Raw genomic sequence first — 24,120 nt, 5'->3', positions numbered from 1 at the left:
CAATTAGTACAAAATGCAGCTGCCAGAGTTCTTACCAGGTCTAGAAAATTTGATCACATCACCACAATTTTATCCTCCTTACACTGGCTGCCTGTTAAGTTTCGTATTGAATTTAAAATATTGCTTCTTACATATAAAGCTCTAAATAATCTAGCTCCTGTTTATCTAACCAATCTTCTGTCTCTCTACAATCCAACTCGCTCCTTAAGATCTCAAAACTCAGGGCTTCTGGTAGTACCTAGAATAGCAAAGTCGAGTAAAGGAGGTCGAGCCTTCTCATTTATAGCTCCTAAACTCTGGAATAGCCTTACTGATAACGTCCGAGGCTCAGACACACTCTCCCAATTCAAAACTAGATTAAAGACCTATCTGTTCAGTAAAGCATACACTCAGTGCACCACTTAGCGGGCTTCCACACAGGTTCTGCATCTTGTATATATACACTATGAACAGCAGCTATGCTAATTATATTCTTTCTTATCCATTTCCACCTGGGGATACTCTTCCCGAGGCCCTCAGACTATGCAGAGTCACTGATTCGATCCAAGACCAACGACGAGATGATCCCAAGGTTTCCATATCCTGGACCAGGCCGTATCCTGAGCAGCTACTGTGATGGTCATGGAAGAGTGGAGAACATGAGACTGATTCCTGTGACGCATCAGGGACAGACGAGTCTTCGCCTAGGCCAGCTTCCAGCCTCCGCCACTGAGACTGCAGCTCTGCACAAGACGTTTGGCCAGCGGAGAAATTAAAATGGTCGTGCCCAACTGAGCCTGGTTTCTCTCAAGGTTTTTTTTCTTCACTTCCGCCATTAGTGAAGTTTTTGTTCCCTCTCCGCTGTCGCCACTAGCTTGTATAGTTCGGGATCTGTAGAGCTGCGCATCGTTGGATTTGCTCTTCAGTGTTTGGACTCTCAGTAGTGATTATTAAACCACACTGAACTGAGCTCAACTGAACTGAACTTAAACACTGAACTGAACTACACTGTTCCTATTTACTGTGACCTTTTATGTGAAGCTGCTTTGACCCAATCTACATTGTAAAAGCGCTATACAAATAAAGATGAATTGAATTGAAATGATAAAAATATTGTCTTATTGTGTAATTTTTTTTACATTTTGAAAACTTCTGCTCTTTTTGCACACCTTGATGAAAGTTGATTCATTCTGTTTTGCTTAAGCATCTGAACAATAAATTATAAATTGAAACTGCCTTTAATGACTTCAATAAACAATCTGGCGTGTGTCGAGTGACTGGGAGGAGGAAACGGTTTTGTGTTCAGAAATGTTGTTGGAGGAAGCTCTTGTGGTGCTGAGCAAGTGTCCACCCACGAGACCAGCTGAGCTGAATCTTGTAGTTCCTGTCTCCAAATCAACGCCTCCTTCCTCTGAAATATCACATGAGGCTTGTTTCTCCAAGAGGCAAATTCTCATTCTCTGTCATGATATGAGCTGACTCAACTCTTCAAGTAAGTTTTTTTATGACCAATATGTTAATCAATTGTATTGTTGTTTTCAATAACCCAATATGTGATTAAGCTAATTATAATGTGACATGTTTGATGACATCATGTTATAAGGGGATTTTGTGATTTAAGTAGGCTCTTGAAGTCAATTTTTGTCATCTGATGGACAAGGAAGTGTAGTAGTTATTGATAGATGGACATTTATATTTCTATTAATGTAAATAATAATGCAGTAACACTGCAATAATGCAACGCACACCAGCCTATTATTAAGATATTAACTGTTTAGTTTAAATAGCATTACCCACTATTAACTACTAGCGTATTACCTGCTTATTATTAAGATATTAGCTGTTTATTAGCACTTACCACGTATGATCGTATTACACATCCATATCCAATACCAAAACCCAACTATTACCTTACTAGATATTAATAATCAACAAATTTGAAGTTTGAACTTATAATAACGCCTGACTTTAAAATGTAGCCTGAAATGTTTGATGACACCATGTTATGGTATAATTTTGATTCAAATAGGCTGTTATGTGCTACAGTATATCTGATGGAAAGATGATAGATGGACATAAAATGTATTTCTATGAATGTAAATAATAATATGGCAACACTTTAGTTTTAGTAACAATTCACAGCATTTTCTACTGGCTTATTGCCTGCCTTTTATTAGGATATTAAATATTTAGTTTAAATAGTATTTCTCACTATTAACTACTAGCTTATTACACGTTTATTATTAAGATACTGGCTGTTTATTAGCACTTATCATGAATAATCTTATTCTACATCCATAATCCTGCCCAATAAAACACTTTACCTTAAAATAAAGTGTGACTAATCTGGCTCTCTTTTCCGTTCTGAAAGTCTTAGTCACCATTTACTTCCACACAAGTGTTCACACCATTTACTATTGGCCTATTACCTGCATACTATTAAGATATTAACTGTTTAGTTTAAATAGCATTTGATTAACTACTAGCTTATTACCTGCTTATTATTAAGATACTGGATGTTTATTAGCGTTTATCAAGTATGATCGTATTCTACATCCATAATCCTGCCCAATACCAAAACCAATACAAAAACTATTACCTTAATAACTATTAATAATCAACAAATTTGAAGGTTATTGAGCTAAAAGACACCATTATTGGTTTGTTAATAGTAAGAATTTACCTTAAAGTAACGCCTGACTTTAAAATGTAGCCTGAAATGTTTGATGACACCATGTTATGGCAGAATTTAGACTCAAATAGGCCGTTATGTGCTAAATCTGATAGAAAAAGATGGAAGATGGACATAAAATGTATTTCTATGAATGTAAATAATAATATGGTAACACTTTAGTTTTAGTAACAATTCACAGCATTTACTACTGGCTTATTACCCGCCTATTATTAGGATATTAAATGTTTAGTTTAAATAGCATTACCCACTATTAGCTACTAGCCTATTACACGTTTATTATTAAGATACCGACTGTTTATTAGCACTTATCAAGTATGATCTTATTCTACATCCATAATCCTACCTATTACATAAACCCATTTTTTTATAATCAGCAAATTAGAAGCTTATTGAGCTAAAAGTCACTGTCAATGGTTTGCTAATTGTGAGAATTTTACCTTAAAATAAAGTGTGACTAATCTGGCTTTCTCTTCAGTTCTGAAAGTCTTAGTCACCATTTACTTCCACATAAGTGTTCACACCATTTACTATTGGCTTATTACCTGCATACTATTAAGATATTAACTGTTTAGTTTAAATAGCATTTGATTAACTACTAGCGTATTACCTGCTTATTATTAAGATACTGGCTGTTTATTAGCACTTATTAGCTCTTGTCATAAACGCAGTTGTTTTTAGAGCAAGTTGTTTTCTGCTGTTCATTATTCCTGTTCATTTCCCCATAGTCAAATTAGTTGGAAGTTCTAAAACAATTACAGAAAAGCTCACACTTCCGCATATAGTAGAATGAGGTCAATGAAATAAAATGAAATGGTGACTGGCAGAGCATAACATCTCCATTATTATTACTGATTAACAGTTTTATTGATTCCTAAACAAAATATTGAATAGAATACTCAGTATCAAACCTTGTTAATGAACCCGACCAAACTAGGCCACTACTTCTCCATTATTATTATTAGTGTTGCAGGTTTAGAAAATTATAACAGAATTGGAATTTTCGGGTACTGAATCCCTAAAATCTAGTATAATAGTTTAACCGTTCATATATATTTTTTAATAATCTTAATTCCAAAATCAAATAATTCAATTCTATTATTGTGAAAACGAATGTGAATGTTACATTTCCTGTTAAGGGTGTATTTGTGTGTGCGTGTGTATTTATATACACAGGTGTTAGACAATGAAACTGAAACACTGGCCAATTTAGTGTTGGAGGTTTCATGGCTAAAATTGAGCAGCCTGGTGGTCAGCCTTCATTGATTGCACAAGCCACTAGTAAGAGTGTGTGAAGGTTTAATTACCACAGTAATGGGAGTAATAGCACAGTTTTGCTTAAAATAGTATTATATATATATGCCTAACAAAAGTCTTGTAGTCAATACCAGTTGTAGGAGCCATAAATAATAACTTGACTCCTAGTTGATCATTTGGAAAAGTGGCAGAATTTTTCTGATGAATCATCTGTTGAGCTGCATCCCAATCATCACAAATATTGCAGAAGACCTACTGGAACCAGCATGGACCCAAGATTCTCATAGAAATCAATCATGTTTGGTAAAAGAAAAATCATGGTTTGGGGTTAAATTCAGTATGGGGGTGTGTGAGATCTGCAGATTGGATGGCAACATCAACAACCTGAGGTATCAAGACATTTGTGCTTCAGCAGGATAGCCCTGAAAGCAAAGAAGGTCAAGGTGCTGCAGGATTGGCCAACCCAGTCACCAGACATGAACAGTATAGAGCAGGGGTCACCAAACTTGTTCCTGGAGGGCCGGTGTGCTGCAGATTTTAGCTCCAACCCTAATCAAACACACCTGAACAAGCTAATCATGGTCTTACTAGGTATACTTGAAACACCCAGCCAGATGTGTTGAGGCAAGTTGGAGCTTAAACCTGCAGGGACACCGGCCCTCCAGGACCGAGATTAGTGACCCCTTGTATAGAGCATTATTGTCAGAGGTAAGATGAAGGAGGAGGAGGCATTAAATATGAATAAAAAGTATCTTAATGAACTCTGAGATTAACTCACCCCTTTGCCTTTCATATCAGCCACTGCTGATACCAAATGATCCGCTAAAAGTCAAGTTATTATTTGTTGTTCCTAAAACTTGGGATACCTGACAAGACTTTTGTCAGGTATTGTGTGTGTAATATAAAGTCAGAATTATTAGCCCCTGTTTCTTTTTTCCCCCCAATTTCTGTTTAATGGAGAGAAGATTTTTTCAACACATTTCTAAACATAATATTTTTATTAACTCATTTCTAATAACTTAATTTTATGTTTGTCATGATGACAGTAAATAATATTTGACTAGATATTGTTCAAGACACTTCTATACAGCTTAAAGTGACATTTAAAGGCTTAACTAGGTTAATTGGGTTAACTAGGCAGGTTAGGGTAATTAGGTAAATTATTGTATAATGATGGTTTGTTCTGTAGACTTTAGAAAAAATAGCTTAAAGGGGCTAATAATTTTGACCTTAAAATGATTTTAAAAAATTGAAAACTGCTTTTATACTAGCTGAAATAGAACAAATAAGACTTTCTCCAGAAGAAAAAATATTATCAGACATACTGTGAAAATTTCCTTGCTCTGTTTACATATTTAGGAAATATTTTAAAAAATAAAAGAAAATTCAAAGGGGGGCTAATAATTCTGACTTTAACCGTGTGTGTGTGTATACATATATAGATTTGATTTCCTGCGCGGCAGGGCATAGTCACGGTGGCAGGCCACATCTGATGCGATCTGGAAAGTGAAGAGCGGGGGAGGGGGGATTTGATGCAAGGCAGGCCGGAGCGCGGCAGGCCAGATTGACCGCCAGGCCACCGGGAAATGTCCCGGTGCTCCATATGGTTAAAAAATAATAATTTGTCATGTGAAAAAAAATCACAACCCATTTGCTTATGTGCATTGAGAAAGGTCATACACAACCCACAAAATAGTTAAATGAATGAGGAGACATGTGGCTATAACACAAAACTAAGTACTTTTAACATGCTAAAGTCAAATTTATGCATATAAAATATATTTTTTCCAACAACAAAATTGTGGCTAGAGAAAATGGCTAGTAACGTTGGAAAACTACTAGCCACAGTGGCTGGTGATTAGTTAACGCCAAGCCCTGTTTCCCATTGTACTAAGCACTGACAATGTTCTTTCATGTTCTGTTTTAGATATGGACAACAGTACACAACCGCCGAACTCCCCTGAAAGGAGCAGTGTGTTCACACATGTGGTTCTGCCAGTGCTCTACTCCATCATCTGTGTTTGTGCATTGATTCTCAATGGACTCGCCGCATGGATCTTCTTCAGGGTTCCCAGCTCTTCTGCCTTAGTGGTTTACCTAAAAAACATGGTGGTGGCCGATGTGCTAATGCTGTTTAGTTACCCGTGGCGTGTAGTGGGTGACCTCGGTTATGGTGGCTTGCAGCTGAAGCTAATAGTTTGCCGTTACACGGCTGTGCTTTTCTACCTCAGCATGTACACTGGAATAGCCTTCATGAGCCTCATCAGCTTGGAACGGTACTTTAAAATCGTCCGCAGTGTTTCCAGAGTGTCATCGTTTCTGCAGCGTGTTTGGGTGGCAAAAGCTCTCGCGCTGTTAGCTTGGGCAATCATGATATTCTTCTCACTGCCCAACACCATATTAAGCAACCAGCCCATGCCTAAGGTTTTTTCCTGCATGGCTCTGAAGAGTGAGCTGGGTCGGAACTGGCATGTAGTTTCAGCCCACTTTAATGTCGGGATCTTCTGGGTGGCGTTTCTGCTGATGGTGTTTTGCTACACATCCATCGCTTGTCATGTGTATCGCTCCTACAAACGTGTGCAACAGGACAGCAGCGCAGCGGGACGGAGGTCAAATCGGAGCATCTTTAGCTTGCTGGCTGTGTTTATCATCTGTTTTGTGCCTTATCACGTGTGCCGTGTTCCTTACACTATGAGTCAAAGATCCAATTCTGGATATCTCCCACAAGACCGCTACGTTCTCTTCCAGATCAAAGAAGCTACGCTCTTTCTGTCTGCCTTAAATGTTTGTCTGGATCCTGTCATCTACTTCTTTATGTGCCGGATATTTAGAGAGTCACTTCTGCAGAAATTGACTTCTGCAAATAAAGAAAACAGGAGGCCTTCGGTAGGCACTGGACTGAGTATCAGCAACCTGTAAGAGGAAGAATGCCTTGCGCAATGGTTGTCTGAAAGATTAAAAAAAACTGATATTAATGTTTTAAAACCACAGATCAAGTCGTGGTTTCCTTGCACAGGAAAATGCAGAAAAGGGCGTTAAGCCGAAGTAGGTCACCCCATAGTGATGTTTTCTAAAACGTCAACCCCGGCTCAAAATCAACTGAGCCACTGCTTTAAAGTACAGTTGACCTGGAACTGACATATCACCTGACTTGCACAGCTGAAAATTATGACTCCAGAAAGAAGGTTTCACAGAGAAGCCATGTATGGTTTAATACTTTCAGTTTATTTTCAGTGAACGTCTTTTTAAAATAGCGTTTGCTTTCTTGTGTGAACAACATTCGTACAAATAATTGTATAAATATGCAATTTATTAAATTAAATATATTGGTGAGCTTGTAGGTTTTTCATGAAACCATAAATAGAAATCTGAGGTGGTGATTTACTGCAGTGGTTCGAGCTGTAGTATCGCTGAAAGGCTAATCGTTATCAGCATGATGGTGTAAAAACTGCACATTTCCAGTCAAAACCAACTTCTGCAATCTTATACCAACAGCCGAAATAAATGCAGTTATAGCCAAATATGTGGAGAGCGTTGCTATTCTGAGAATATATATTTTTTGCAATATGGAGCAGTTCAAGTGTTTAAAAGTATTTTACAGAATGCTTTAAAGTGAAGTTTCATAAACTAATTTGGAGAGGAGCACGTGATATGATTGAGCACGTCTGGCCGCTCATCTGTAATCAGTAATAATCCAATCAGAGTGATCCTAGTTTACTATAAATGGATCATTTTCTCCCTACTGTTTCTATCTTCGTTTGGAAGAATCCCCCCTTCCACCCCATATCCTCCTCTTCCTCCCTTTTGTAAAGGGGGAGCTCTCGAGACCTACCTGATCTCGGATCTCCTGATATGCTTATCGACCGGGCGGGAGCCCTGGACTCAAATATCTCCGAGCTCAGGGTTCTCTCCCGGGACAGCATGCTAAACCTGCTTTATACACCAAGCATATCTAAGTGGGAACTCTTGAAATGAAATTATTTTGTAATAATATTTCATGTTACTACTGAATTAGTCATAATAAATGTATGAAGTGATAAAACACAATGTTTATTGGACAGACATATACAGCTGAAGTCAGAATTATTAGCCCCCCTTTGAATTTTTTTATTTTTTAAATATTTCCCAAATGATGTTTAACAGAGAAAGGAAATTTTCACAGTATGTCTGATAATATTTTTTCTTCTGGAGAAAGTCTTATTTGTTTTTTTTCGGCTAGAATAAAAGCAGTTTTTAATAAAAAATAAACATTTTAAGGACAAAATTATTAGCCCCTTTAAGCTATTTTTTTCGATAGTCTACAGAACAAACCATTGATATACAATAACTTGCCCTAATTACCCTAACCTCCCTAGTTAACCTAAGTAATCTACTTAAGCCGTTAAATGTCCAAGCTGTATAGAAGTTTCTTGAAAAATATCTAGTCAAATATTGTTTACTGTCATCATGGCAGTATAAATAAATCAGTTATTATAAATGAACTATTAAAACTAATATGTTTAGAAATTGGGGAAAAAAATAAACAGGGGAGCTAATAATTTAGGGGGGCTAATAATTCTGACTTCAACTGTAAATGTATAAATATTATACCCCGGTCACACTAGAATTTGAACATGCGAAAATCTGTCGTGCGGTGCTGCGAAAAGGGGCAGGATTAAATACGTTGATTAGACTTTTAAAAAAGCGAGCGATTGGTCCATGTTATACATTTCTGTACAGAAGGGTCATGGGCAGTGCGCTGCATTGCAAAGTTCAAGCTTGGTGAACTCTGACCTGCGAAAAGGAAGACTTCACATAGGGTGAAAAGTGCAGTGCTACCGCGGCTTTAGAGAGGGTTTTGAATCTCTTTTTTATCCCTTCCTTGACCATGCGATCAAAAAACAAATTTACCCCCATTTACATTGTCAGGTCTTGATGCCCAATTCCGATTTGTTGTCTATATCTGATTTTTTTTTGTCTGCTCGTTTACACGTTCCTTTAAATGTGACCCATATCTGATTCATGCAACCCAGACTCATTCTAAAGATGTACCTCCATATAAATTTCCGAAGACCGCTAAATACGTCCCAGGGGGTACGTTTTTTGCTGTTTTTGTGTTCGCAAATCCACGAGTGGCCGCTGTGTATGCTTTCTGAGATCTCAAATTTCTCTCGCAAGTGCCATTTGCGCCTGCCGTTCTCGCATGAACCCACAAGAGGCCGCTGTTGGCTGACTGAATGACTGACTGACCCACCCTACTCCTTCCCTGATTGATTGACCCCCCCACCCACTTGTTTACTTGTTTATTTTATTTTTTGGATTCTGCTTTTGTCTTACCTGCTGTCTGGAACCGTTCTTCACCAGACTTGAAGAAATTGTCTTAAAATTAGCTAGTGCTTAATTTGTGAATTGCGAGGTCCCGGAACAGATTGAGGTAACAGATCTGGCTTGTTACTCGAGGATGTAGAGGTTTCGCGCACGGAAGTGGAAAGTGGGGGGATGGAGGGGATAGTGAAACGTTGGATGGCGGAGGGGTGTCGCAGCTCACGTTAGTTAAAAGCTGGGCGGGGGACGTGATTGGTTGTCGCGGACGAAAGTAAAGAGGGTTGGGAAGTCGTGGAAGTGAAAGTGAACAGCGGACGGGGGAAAAGGGCGGTTGAGTAGGGGGATCAGTAAAATGAGGTGCCCTGCATTTAGCTCTGCGAAATATGCTAAGTTAGCCCAAGTTTAAAATGATTTCGAGGTGGAGTCGAAGGAGAAGTGAGAGGGCAGACATCACAGCTTGCGCCTATGGTTTATATATGGTGTCCTCCACCATTCAGAGGAATTTGTGGGTACGAGGAGATTGTGGCGACGGACCACTTTCCTCCTCCATGTTTCCTCTGTTGTTGTTTACCGCGTCAGCGTCTCCACACACGCTCTTCTTTCTACGTCATTAAACCACGGTTTATATCTGATTTATTTCCCCATATGAAGGAGGCCTGAAAGCAATCTCTAAATATCCCAATGCATGCGATTTTTTTCATGTGTTTACAAAGTCATAGAAGAGAGTAACCAGAATTGGGTCGCATTTAACTGGCAGTGTAAACGGGGCCTTAGATACATTCAAACTGACCAATCAAGAGGATAGAACTGGCCAAAAGTCTGACCACAAAACAGACCCCCAAAAACACATAAAGGCCTGATCTTTATCAGAACTTCTGTCTTTTTTGAATTTTTTATTGGTCCTTTTGGTTTTGCAATAAAAGCACATGCATATAATGATTGTACTGACTTCAGTAGAATATATTTGACTTTCCATCTGCTGTGGTCTGTAGAAATGCAATACGTTTTCACCTGGCATTAACAGAATTTACAAAAGCTTCCTGTGATCCAGTTCAAATTTCATTCCTTCCCTCTATTTTCCAAACAATCTAAATTATTTTTGTGAGAAAACACACACTGGTACTGAATCAACAACAAAACCATGCTACTAAATGAAGCTCACAAGTGATTGGAGAAAGAATGGGAAAGGACGTGGTTGGCAACCAACATTTCAATCGTAACTTTGTCTTTGTCATGACAACTTGACATAATCAAGACAACATAACTTGTCATCAGAATCAGAAATAGCCTTGAGGAAGGAATTTGTCTTAGTGACTTCCAGTACAGAGAGAACAAAACAGTGCGTAGTGCTTGTCATTAAGGCCATTATAAATGTTAAGAACATTTATCTGATCACTTTTTTCAGTGGAACAACCTGAATTTGTCATTAAAAGTTCTCCTTTAAATTGTCAATTAATCCCACAGCAGCATCATTACTGTATAATGACATTTTATCACATTTAAACTCTCTGAGGTCTACTGTGTTGCGGGCAATACAAGCCTCCTTTTTTAAGTCAGTGCAAAAGAAACTATACAGTTTAGTTATTTTGTTATATCTATTTTTTCAAGTGTTGTACATATTTAAAAAAAATTAGTTTTCTATTACTTGTGTGCACCTGTAATTAAAACAAAATCTTGTGTTTTTTTTTGTAAAATAATCAACTAAATAGGTTGAGCACCTGCTGTCATTAGCCGCATTTCCACTATCGGGCCAGTGCGAGCCAGGGCTTTAATCGGGCCAGGCCGGGCCAATAGCCCGGGAGGTTGAGAAATTAGGCCGAAATCATGTCGCGTTTCCACTGTCGGGCTAGTTGCTCGCAGCGCGTCACGCAAACACCGCCCCCAGAACGTCCCCCGAATCGAACGTCACACAACCCGTCACACAACCCGCCCACTTCAGCGGGAACAAAAAACTCAAATTATAACCACAAACACAACCTGGCATCACTACGAGAGCTGGAAGATGGAGAACACCGATTGCTTTTTTACTGTTTGTGGTCTGTTGGTGTAAGGCCAGACAGCGATCCCTGGATAAGGACATTCGAGTTCGGCGGCATTTACTTCGAACACAGATTTTGGCTGCTATCCATTTTTTCTTCTTCTTAGTGAGTTGATCAAGCGCGATAGCAAAACAAATGTAAGGGAAGAAAGCATCTTGTCTCCTCTTTACCTGACAGGAAAACTCCGCCTTTGTACGTAACCCCGCCCCGAAGCCCCAGTTGGCCCTCCTTGGCCCAAGGTATTCGGCGGGCCGAAAAAGGCCGGACGCTGGCCCCAAGGAAGCCCCGCTTTGGCCCGATTACGCCCCGGAAGTGATAGTGGAAACGCGACTGGCCTTGGCTCGCCCTCTTTAGGCGCGATAGTGGAAACGCGGCTATTATGTCTCATTAAATGTCAGTCTGAAATTAATCTGAAAACCCATTCTTCTCACACAAACTTAAAACATGGGTCTGCTGAGAGCTTAAAATGTCTGCTTTTAAACGATGTAACCATTTATTTAATCTGTAGAAAAGCAAGGAGATGCATGATTTTCTGTTTAACCCTCATTACCTTTGATTAGCCGCAAGCAGTCCGCTTCCTGCTGCTTTCCCCATACAAAAGAGCACACAATTTTGCTCATTAAATACCCAGAGTGGCTTGAAAAACATAAATAAATCAGATATTGCCACTGTGAAAGTTTATTGGGTTCATATTTGATTGATTCATCAGTTTCTATCATCTTTACACTTTATGCTCTATGGTCGGTCATAGATGGCTCTTCTTCACTGGTCTATATTTGAAAGAGCGTCATCCAGAGCAGGGGTTCCCAAACAAATGATAGGAGCATCACTAGAGCTTATGTGATCCTCTCTCAGCTCCCGCAGAGGCCAGTTGTATTCTCTATGCTGTAGACTGTTACAATGAGCAGCAATCTAGCTATACTACGGATCGCTGGAGAACTACAAATTTGCCACCAAATGGACTACAAATCCTGTCATGCACATCACACACACCTGTTCCTGTTTTACCCGATGACTCACAGCTGAAGCTCATACTGAGTCTTGTTAACCTGTCAACATTGCGAAGCGTTTACCTATGTTTCTTGACCCTTTATTGTTTATGCTTTTAGCCTCCTGGACCGATCTATACTGCACTTTTGGACTGCCCTGTATGATAATGTTTGCTTCTGTGTTTGACCATTGCCTGCTTGACTACTCTCCTTAATAAATTCTGCACATGGATCCTCAACTCCATTGTCCGGCGCCTTAAGTTACAGTAGACTCAGCCATGATGTATCCAGCAGGTATTAAGATTATCAAGCAAACAGCTGGCAACAGGGCTTGTTGCTCACTCTACTGTTATGCTGGCAGCTAATTCACCAGCTCACATGTTGATCACCGACAGTCTGCCATTGGCTCAAAAGGTGGTTTCCTATTCTAAGTCTTGTCCTGTCATTTTTCTCGTTCTTGAATTACCATCACCTGAGCTACAAAAATCACCTGAGTTGACAGAGCTGCTACGACCACCAGAGCTATCACTGCCAGAGTTACCAACCCCACCTCCAGAGCTGCCAGATCCTCCATACCTACCAGATCCTCCGTTATTGCCAGAGCTGCCAGATCCTCCAGAGCTGTCAGCTTCCCTTCCTGAATCCCTAGAGAGGGCGAAAGATCCTTCTAAATTCCCTGAATTGCGGGCGCCAGGTCCTCCTGAATCTTTCGAATGGCTGGCACCAGATCCTCCTGAATTCTCAGAATGGCAGCACCAGATTCTCATGAATTCCCTAAATGGCGGGCGCCAGAGCCGCCATCTGAGTCCCACCACTGGCCAGAGCCACCACCTGAGTTCCTTGAATGGCCAGAGCCACCACCTGAGTCCCTCGAATGGCCAGAGCCATCACCTGAATCCCTCGAATGGCCAGAGACATAAACTGAGTCCCACAAATGGCTACCAGAGCTGTGTGACTTCCTAGTGCTGCCAGAGCCAAGGGACATGCCTGCGTCCTGTGATTTCCCAGTGCAGCGGGGCCGTGTGACTTCACAGTACCGCCAGTTCTTCCTGACCCACTGGGGTTATTTGAACTGCCAGTGTCTCCTGAACCTAAGCCCCCTTACCCACTGGGGTGATTTGAACTGCTAGTGACTCCTGAACCTCCTGACCCCTGGGGTTGTATGAACCGCCAGTGCCTCCTGAATAAGAACTGTCTGACCCACTGGGGTTAACTGAACTGCCAGTGCCTGTTGAACCAAAGCCTCCTGACCCACTGAGGTTATTTGAACTTCCAATGCCTGCTAAACCAAAGCCCCATGCGTCGGGCCCATGCTCCACGCTCTATGCCCTCCGCAGCTTCAGGCCCACCGTGACCCGACTACTCTTTTGGACTGCCCTGTAAGATACTGTTTGCCCCTGTGTTTGACCGTTGCCTGCCTGATTACTTTTCTTAATAAATACCGAATGTGGATCCTCGTACTTCCATGACATAGACCTGCACAGACTTGCATTTGCAGCAAAGATCTGCATTTGCCAACACAGACCTGCAATAGCCACAATTACTGAGAACACACTGCGCAGGAAGGTGACCAAAGGCGCAGGAAGGTGACCCTCTCATTCACCGGGGAAAACTCCAACACATGGCAGCTGAGTTGGGGAGCTATAAGCAAGCCCACACCAGCCTTTCACCTCTCCTTTTATTCTACATCCAAAAAGCAATAATACTCAATAAGTAACTGATGCAAAATGTGCTCAAAATAGAAACCATTTAAATGGTATTTTTATCATCTAAACTCAATTGTTTGAATAATGTATGCTATATACAAATGAGTACAGCAAAAATTCAAATATAGTCCTTCTGTAGCCCTTCAAGTATCACTGTGAATTTGCCATTACATTTGTCTGTTTCATCTTTGTGTGAGCTTGAAAGCTTAACAAACAGCTGAATCTGCTGAAAAGGCTTACAGGTGGATTAAGGTAGGTTAAATTTGATAAATTATCTAAATTCAGCATTTATAATTATTAAACTAACAGACTGAAGTTTACATTGATTTAATACTGATGTGCAATTGAGTATCGGACAGTGCAAAACTATGTTCTACCATTATAAGAAGTGAATTTTGTAAAGCATTTTAAATTAAAAACATGACCATCATATTTGTAGATTAAAGGCAAAATATTAAATGCCATGGATGTTTGAATATAGGAGTATTAAAAGGATAGATGTAGTTTACCCTAAATAGAAAATTTACTCATAGGCATAGGTGAGTAATGCTGTGTTCACACCAGACACGTAGCGCACAAATAAATCAAGCTATTCATGCGTAACTAGATGTATAAACATTTTGAGTTTACTTACGTCATCCGCGCGTCAAATTAACTTTACAGTAGACGTGGATTCACGTCACGGGCAGGGCTTCTGTCTGCCCAGTGACTCTAGCTTCGGGCTAAATGGTTAACTTGGATTTTATTGAGAGAATAGCTGTGTTTATGTGCTTTAGGAAGGCTGATAAACAGCATCAATTCGTTTGGAACCATGTCTAAGTGTACTAGATTCTTTCAGAGGTGCATCCAGCTCTGTGAGTTCATCAACTCCTCCAGAAACTATACCTGGATGAAGAAAGCTTTTAACGGTGCTTCCGTTGTACGCTGTCGGCAAGAGGATTTTCCCCAGGGGCACCAACAACAGGCGCTACATCATAATCACGCCCCTACAAGAGAAAGCTTCTGATTGGTTAACGTGGTACGGATGTCCACTGAAGTTCAGATGCTTCAACTCGAGCGATTCAAGCTTCATTTGCATGTATCGCACCGCAGGATGTCTATTCGCATCTTTGCATTGACTAAACATATAATTCACTCACGCTTGATGCCTTTATCCCTGTCTGGTGTGAACAGAGCACAAGTGAAGTGATATATATATATATATATATATATATATATATATATATATATATATATATATATATATATATATATATATATATATATATATATATATATTCTATTTTATTATTGTTTATATAGATGGAGCGTCCAGTGTCTGCAGCCATCCTCACCACAACTACAAATTACTCCCTTAATCCAAAGATGAAGAACTCAACACAATCTCTTTGTGAAGTCCCAGCATATTTTTCAAATGTTTTCATAATTGCATATTCACTTCTGTTTCTTGTCAGTCTGGTGCTGAATTGCATCATAATGCGGGTGTATTTCTGCAACGACCACCGAGTCCAGTCCAGCGCCAGAGTCTACATGAAGAACCTGATAGTAGCTGATTTCTTCTTTTGCCCTTCTTTACTTTTGCGCATTGCTTCCTATGCCGACTATACAGAGATAATGTGCAATATTTACTGCAGCTTTGGAGCAGCAGCCTTTTACATCAACATGTATGCAAGCATTTTCTTCATGGACTTCATCGCAGTAAACAGGTACTCACCTCATTCTTGTGATTACTTCATTTCTTGTAGTTCCTGCTGCAAATTAGTTATTTGTCAAATGGCAATTACAGCTAATGTGTAGGTTTAAAATCATCTGGCAGTAGAACTGAGCTCCCAGAATTGACTTCCAAGAGAGCAAAGATGGCAAATATTGAATTTCTGTCCCAAATTGCACCTGATTTCTGTCATCCTGTAACTATAGAGATGCTTCAGAAAAGCACAGGTTTCTGAAAAATTTTATACTTACATGTTTTGTGGCCCAGATGGTTCAGATTTTATTTCTATACCAGGTTATAATATTTATCGGTGTGATCGCCCTAGAAAAGGCGGAGGTGTAGCGATATATATAAAAAATAAATTTCATGCTACACTCCTATCCTCTGTTTCTATCCCAAAACTCTAATTGCTCTAAAAATGGAGTTCAAAAAGATCAGTCTCTCACAATTATGGGCTGTTATAGACCCCCTTCAGCTTGCAGTGAGGCTCTCACCTCTCTGCACAATTATGTTACTGAGTTGAATTCCAATGAACTGGTGTTAGTGGGTGATTTGAACCTAGACTGGTTAACGGGATCATCTGACAACTTAAAATCTATCTGTGATTCCTTAAACCTTAGCCAATTAATTCATTGTCCAACTAGGCTAAATATCAAAAATCCCTCTAGATCCTCTTTGCTTGATTTAATTCTCACAAATGCCCCACACAAATATATGGATATTGGGGTATTTGCAAATGATATCAGTGACCACTGTGCCATAGCTGTGGTCAGAAATGTTAAGCTGCCTAAATTCAAGTCTCAGATACTTGTTAAAAGAGATCTCAAACACTTCAATGAGCAAGCTTTTGCCCATGACTTGTCTCATTTTAAATGGTGTAGGGTTTCTCTTTTTGACAATGTAGAATTAGCATGGCAGTACTTTTATGATGAGTTTTTAAAATTAATAAATAAACATGTACCTTTGCGAACATGTAGAGTAAAAGGGCGTAATAATCCCTGGTTTTCCCCAGAAATTGCTAATTTTCTAAAAGAGAGGGACACTGCTTGGGCCCGAGCAAGGAAAAATAAATCAGAGGCTGATTGGCTGAGTTTTCGTCAATTGCGAAATAAATGTACCTTATTAATAAAGAGAGCCAAGTCAGAGTTTTACTTCTCTAAAATGACTAAACATTTAAATGATCCAAAGAAGTTTTGGAAAATCTGTAAAATCTCTGTCTGGTTTTAAATCTGTAAATAAGTTGCCAAGCTTCTTGGTCAAAAATGGTATAACCCTAACAGACAAAGCATCCATGTTAAACCATTTTAATGAACATTTTATTTCTGTCGGACGTTTATTTGAAACTTTTAATTCCAATTTAAATGAATCTCCTTCCAAGATTTCCTATCCAAATAAAAAAAGAAGCTCTAATCTTTCCTCTTTTAATTTTATCCCTGTGACGGTTGTCGAGGTTCATAGAGCCCTGACAAAGCTGGACACCAAAAAGGCAGCCGGACCAGACAAACTGGATCCATTCTTTTTGAAGGTGGCTGCAGATTATATAGCTGAGCCACTCACCCACATTTTTAATTTAAGTCTTATTACTTGTCATATCCCTAGAATTTGGAAGTCGGCTTTTGTACTTCCCCTTTTAAAAGGAGGAGAAGCATCGGAAGTAAATAATTACAGACCAATTTCCAAATTATGCATCATTGCAAAAATGTTTGAAAAATTAGTCAGTGATCAATTTAACCTGTTTCTGGACACAAATAACTTACTATCAAATTACCAGTCTGGATTCAGAAAGCAACATAGTACTGTTTCTGCCATATTGAAGGTTTTAGATGATTTTTTACAGGCAATGGATCGTAAGAATTATTGCACTGCTCTTTTTCTTTATCTTTCAAAGGCATTTGATGCTGTTGATCATACACTTTTAATTAACTCTTTAACATGGATCGGTATGTCAAACCAAGCTACCACTTGGTTTGCTAATTATCTGTCCAATAGAACAAAGTGTGTCCATATGGCTGGCCTGACTTCATCTTTAGAAGTGTCCAAAGGAGTGCCGCAGGGATCGGTATTGGGGCCTATGTTATTTTCTATCTACATTAATATCTTGTGCGACAACCTTCCAAATGCTTTTTATCATCTGTACGCTGATGATACAGTGATTTATTGTTGCTCCCCTTCATTTTCTCAGGCCATACAATTTTTACAGTCTGCTTTCAATATTGTTCAGTCTCGTCTTAAAGATATTAAATTGGTTTAAAATGTAGATAAATCTAAATTAATGATTTTCACAAATTGTTCTACTCCTGCGCAGAACCAACCATTAATTACCACTGCCCGAGGTCAACAAATTAATTTAGTGTCCAGCTATAAGTATTTAGGCTTTCTACTCGATCAGGAGCTTTCTTTCAAAGAACATGTAGCAAATTTAATTAGAAAATTGAGAGTTAAGCTTGGATTTTACTATGGAAATGCATCCTGCTTTTCTCTTAAAGCTCGTAAACATTTGGTGTGTGCAACATTTTTACCATTGATTGACTATGGTGATGTTTTATATAAGAATGCTTCAACCAAATGTCTTCAGCCTTTAAACTCCATATATCACAGTGCTCTAAGGTTTGTTACTGGCTGTCAAAGACTTACGCATCATTGTGAATTGTATGCCAAAGCTGAGTGGCCTTCTCTGAGTGTAAGAAGGTACACCCACTGGATGACTCTTGTCTTTAAGGCTCTTCTGGGATTGGTGCCTTCATACCTATGTTCCCGTCTTCATAAGTCTAAAAGCCAGTATGCCCTACGTTCAAGTGAATGTTATCACTTGACTGTTCCCTGGGTTCGAACTGAAATAGGGAAGCGAGCCTTTAGTCATGCCGCCCCTTCATCCTGGAATACTCTTCAGTCTGAACTAAAAATATCTGAGCTCATCCCAATGACATTGTTTCGTTTTATCCTTTTTAACAAACAACAACAGTCCATTTCTCAATGTATGTGTTTTTAATTTATTGAAATGTGGTAAAGCTGAACAACTGAATTGTATTTTTACACTATATTGATTTTCTATTTATTATTAATAATATTATTATTATTTTATTTTTTATTTTTCATAAGTCGTGTGTTGCAGACCTCCTGGCCAGGTCACCCTTGTAAACGAGATCTTGATCTCAATGGGGTTTTTTTATCTGGTTAAATAAAGAAATATAAATATATATTTGTTGTTCCTGAAACTAAATGTAAACTTATCTTTATATGCTTTCCAGATACCTGAAGATTGTCCGGCCATTGGAGACTCATACTCTGCAGACAGTTCGTACTGCCCGCTACATTTCTTCAGCAATTTGGTTCTTCTTGTTAGTTATAGCATCTGTATATGTGATCCTCTATCTCAGCACCTCCTGGGATGAAAATTGTGATGCATTTACCTGTGAACCCAGGAAAAGTTCCCAGGTCAGTGTGATGTACAAATCCATCCATTGTGTCGCCCTTATGTTCTTCATTTTTCTTCTGACTTCTCTGCTTTTTCTCTACTGGAAGACTCTCAAAAAGCTCAGAGAAGTTCAGTTGTCAACACAGACTGACTTCAACAGGGAAAAATTAACAAAATCTAAGCGAAACATGCTAGTGTTAGTTGTCATTTTCTGTGTGTGCTTTGTGCCCTATCACCTGGTTAGACTACCCTACACATTTATCACACCTTTACTGAATGACTGTACATCAATTGATGGATTATACATCCTGAAAGAGGCATCCATCCTGCTTGTAGCACTGAATGTCTCATTGGATCCACTTATTTACTTTTTCTTTAGCAAGGCATTTAGAGAGCAGATTAACTTGATGAGTTGTCGAAACTGTCCATAAATGTGGGAAATGTTATTAAGGTATGTGTCTGAAATGTATTGAGTTATAGTACTAAGTTTCAGATGATGCATTAGCATCTGTCTGAAATCATGTACAGCTTTTTATCATCATCAACCCATGTCTTACAAAAAAAGTTTAAATATTGTAAGTACAAAAACATGAATATTTATTGTTTGCATTTAACACCCTGTCTTTTATATTGAATTGTTTGTGGACCTATTTGGGTTCTCACAGTGTCTGGATGTGGATTTTTTTTTCTTCTGTCCTAGCTTGTGTCCTGCTATATATACCAGAAAAAATACCAGACCAATTCAATTCAATTCAATTCCCCTTTATTTGTATAGCGCTTATACAATGTAGATTGTGTCAAAGCAGCTTCACATAAAAGGTCATAGTAAATAGGAACAGTGTATTTCAGTTTGTAGTGTTTAAGTTCAGTTCAGTTGAGCTCAGTTCAGTGTGGTTTAATAATCACTACTGAGAGTCCAAATACTGAAGAGCAAATCCAACGATGCGCAGCTCTATAGATCCTGAACCATGCAAGCCAGTGGCGACAGCGGAGAGGGAAAAAAACTTCACTAATGGCGGAAGTGAAGAAAAAAAAACCTTGAGAGAAACCAGGCTCAGTTGGGCACGATCATTTTAATTTCTCCGCTGGCCAAACGTCTTGACCAATCACAGCATGAACTTGTTGGAAATTGATTGCATACACATTTGAATGACTTATTTGTTCGTTTCTAAAATGGCCACTTTACTGAAGACTATGTGGATGGGTTTTTACTTCTGGCCAGCATGTGCCATATACGAATGTTTTAACTAAAGGGATGACCCAAAATATTTAATTTACTCACTTTTTACTCACCCTTGTGTTCCAAACCTTTATGAGTGTCCTTCTTCTGTTAAACACAGAAGATATTTTGAAGAAAGGGGAAAACCTGTAAGCATGTACATCTAAATAGTACAAAAACCAAATACTAATGAAGTCAATGGTTAATGCTTTACAGCTTTCTTCAAAATATCGTCTTTTTTGTGTTCAACAGAATAAAGAACCTCAAACAGCTTTGGAGCAAGTGGGGGAGAGGGTGAATGATTACAAAATTTACATTTTGGGCAAAATATCCCTTTCAGAACTGAACAAAGGCATTTATCCAAGTGATGAAAGTGGGAGAGCTCACACCTACAGTAAATCCTAAAGTGTCCATTTTCACACAAAGTTCTGTTATAGGAATGTATTCATTTGGAGGTTTACATAAGACGGGCAAAGGCGCATGGCTTGAAAAGAAGAGCAGAGGCTATCTTCATAAACCTTTCATACATTTTCACTATCCTACACTTGCACAGGTCTTGTCATTGGGGGAGGATCAGCTTTGACGTTCACACGGTTTAATGCCCTGAGCAACCTAACAAGATAAAGTTATTTTCATTCTATACTAACTGCATTTTCAGAGAGAGCATCCAACCATTGTGGACCGTTGTAGGAGAAACCGCTAGTCCTAAAATTACAAGTCAACAGGATTCTGTTTTTGCATGGATGTTTGTAGCTTTGTATATATATATATATATATATATATATATATATATATATATATATATATATATATATATATATATATATATATATACTTTTATTTTTGAATTAAAAGTTTTGCTTGACAGATCAGTAGTTTACTTATTTTCTATTTCATTTTTACACTAGTAATAACAGTAAAATATGTAAAATTTATTCTGTATCTTGAAACAAGAACATTATTATACCCAACATTGTATATTTGTTATTCTTTATGTCTTTGTCTATAGAATAAATGTAAATGTGATATTGTATAAATTAGAAATAAATGTGTTGGAATCAGTCAGGCTGGGAGGACATTTTTTTGTACCTGGATAGCAGGTGAAAATTGAATGATTGAGTCTAGAGGCCGTGTCACACTGTAAGACATGTCACACTGTAAGATCTCATCGATCATAAAGTCAGACTGAACAACAATAAAGATGCGCCAAACACAAGAAAATGGCCCCAGAGTTTGACCTCATCCACATGCGACTTTCACTATTCTGCGTTCTGAAATGATTTCTCACAGCAAATGTAAACGAGCTGTAGCTGCAATTTTGCACACAGTGTGCCTCAATGATAAAACCAGGAAGTAAAAAACTTGTAACATTCCCCTGCAGTCATTTGAATTGTTGCATGGATTGCGTCATCAAATTCGGAGCTCCTATTGGTTCTTGGATTGACGCTCATCACAGCTGTTGTCACACTGCAGGTGTCTGAAAACACTGCCAGAACTTCATCGGAGGAAAAATCTGATCGCAACAGACATTAAGTAAACTGTCTGTAAACAAGTCAAACCAATGATCAAAGAGCACAGATTTTAGCCTAGGAGTTCTGGAATCTTAGGATTTCCCAAATTTGTCTCAGATGACAAAATCATGGCTGGAATCTCACAGTGTGAGCAGGGCTTTAAGTGGGTGGTGGGTATGTGATAGAACCTGAGAGAATGATTAAAATAAATTCTGCTGTAATGATGTAGTGAAAAATGCAATGCATGACAAAAATAAAGTTGAAGGACTTGGCATGACCAGGAGTCTCATGAACATGACATAAAATGGTATATCTTAATACAAGTTACGCTTTATAAATCATAGACTGAGAATTGATGTACGTGGAAAAGACTTAGGCCACAGTCACACTAGAGTTTGAGCATGCGGAATTCTGTTGCACGGTGCTGTGAAAAGGGGCGGGATTAAACAAGATGATTAGACATTTAAAAAAGTGATTGCTTCATATTTTAAATATCTGTACAGAGAGGTCATGTCTTGATCTTCAGTTGGTCTCACGCAATCACGTGATGAAATTTTGCAGGTCAGAGGTCACCAAGCTTGAGCTTCTCAATGGGCTTTTCATCCCACTTTTTGTACATCCACCTTCAGCCCACACTAACTTTTTGGAACCTGTCAAAGTTGTGTGGTGCAGACCAGCCCACTACAACCCAGACCTGCTGCAGGAACATGCCTACAGATAGACCCTTTAGCAGCATCCATATTTCTTGTAAAGTGAGCCCTTGTGGCCAAAGGAGAAGTCTCATACCTTCATAAGCAGTGGTGATAGCTGTAATTATTACCCGATTGATGGTCTATTTAGTTCATCACACTTGTTCCTGTAGCGCTGGTGTCCTGCAAAGTTTAACTACAACCCTAATCAAACAAGGGATAGGAAGTTTGAGAGTGCATTTAAAAAAGTGGAATGGAATGTAGCCCAGGGGTTCTCAACCTGGTCCTGGCATACCACCATGTTTCTCTTATTGTCTCAGAGGTTTGCTCCATTTGACCATAAATGCCCCTCAAAGTGGACATCACATGATTCCAGTTTGAATTGTGTTCAGTAGATTGAGTTTATAGACAGGTGTGTTTGATAAATTTGAAGCTGAGGTCTGCAGGAGGGTAAATCTCCTGGAGCAGGGTTGAGCACTCCTGGTATAAAACATAGGTCTCAACCTCAATTCTAGGAGGGCTGCAGCTCTGCACAGGTTTGCTCCAACCCTAATCTAACTAATCAATGTGTTCAAGACTACTACAGCCTATTAATCAGGTGTGAGTTGGAGGTGGTTGGAGCTAAGCTATGCAGAGCTGCGGTCCTCAAGGAATTGAGTATGAGGTCATTGCCCTAATCCCTCCAGAGAATCCATCTGCAGTGTGTGACAACAAACAATTTCCCTGCTCAAAGGATCATGGCCCAAAGTGTCCATCAGTTGTATTTTTCAAAGTGCTTAAATTCGAAGGATCCCATTTGTCATATCAGACATATCTGTTACACTAGACTCTAGAATATATAAGCAAAACAGAACGGCACCTGTGATTCAGAAGAACTGTCACCTGCCAATTGGTGAAAAAGGTAAAGTACGTGGCCGTTTTGCCACCCTGGGGCAAAAAGTTCTGCTGCCAGGCACCATGAGTGAGGGTGTCTCGGCTGATTGAGGACCAAGCAGCCATGTGTTTGGGGAACTGGGCCTAATCCTATTTCTTTCTCTGTCCCCTCTCTTCTGTCATCTCCATTTGTCTCACCTCGTCTGTTCATCCCCAGGCCTTGCAGCCTCCATGATGTAGGTGCAGCTGTGAAGGACCACTGACCAGCGAGGTTATGTGGGGCAGGGCTAAGAGCCATAGGAGCAAAGTGGGCTCAGTGGCGTGAGTGTTAGTATGATTTTAGTCCTGAATTATTAAAAAGTGCTATAACAATGGCTACATTTTTTTGGAACTGTGAAAAATGAGTCTGGACCTTTGTCTGCTTGTATTTTTTGTTTTTGGCCACTGTGTACAATCTCAGTTACTTTGCTGGGGCATATTTTCTTATATGAGCCATTTCTCATAAATCCACTAGAGGCCACTGTGTACATTTCTTTGAATCTCAATGTCCTTGCAGTTGGCATTTACAGTATTGCCTTGTATCGACTGACCCACACACCACCTTCCCTAATCCCAACTGACAGAGTTTTCAAAAACGAACTCGAAGAGAAAAGCCATTGCGGTTGCATGCTTTTACCATGATTTCACACTGCTTTTTTATGTCATGATTTTGTTTTACCTGGTTTCTGGATCAGTC

At 39.2% G+C, this 24,120-nt stretch overlaps 2 protein-coding genes across 2 annotated transcripts; both read left to right on the top strand.

Moving 5' to 3' along the window:
• Positions 1-1,410: 1,410 nt before the first annotated feature.
• LOC130242172 (P2Y purinoceptor 14) lies at positions 1,411-7,197 on the top strand. The gene is made up of 2 exons (XM_056474193.1): positions 1,411-1,471; positions 5,856-7,197. The coding sequence occupies exon 2, from the start codon at positions 5,858-5,860 to the stop codon at positions 6,845-6,847; it is 990 nt and encodes a 329-aa protein (XP_056330168.1). The 5' UTR covers positions 1,411-1,471; positions 5,856-5,857; the 3' UTR covers positions 6,848-7,197.
• A 6,948-nt stretch (positions 7,198-14,145) lies between these two features.
• On the top strand, positions 14,146-19,523 carry si:dkey-83h2.2 (P2Y purinoceptor 14). The gene is made up of 3 exons (XM_056474413.1): positions 14,146-14,218; positions 15,269-15,672; positions 18,926-19,523. The coding sequence occupies exons 2-3, from the start codon at positions 15,269-15,271 to the stop codon at positions 19,521-19,523; spliced, it is 1,002 nt and encodes a 333-aa protein (XP_056330388.1). The 5' UTR covers positions 14,146-14,218.
• The last annotated feature ends 4,597 nt before the right edge of the window (positions 19,524-24,120 follow it).

This window comes from Danio aesculapii, chromosome 15 (genome assembly GCF_903798145.1).
Source record: "Danio aesculapii chromosome 15, fDanAes4.1, whole genome shotgun sequence".
NCBI classification, from domain to species: domain Eukaryota; kingdom Metazoa; phylum Chordata; class Actinopteri; order Cypriniformes; family Danionidae; genus Danio; species Danio aesculapii.
The sequence above is the reverse complement of the archived record's forward strand: the minus strand, read 5'-3'. Positions and strand labels throughout refer to the sequence as shown.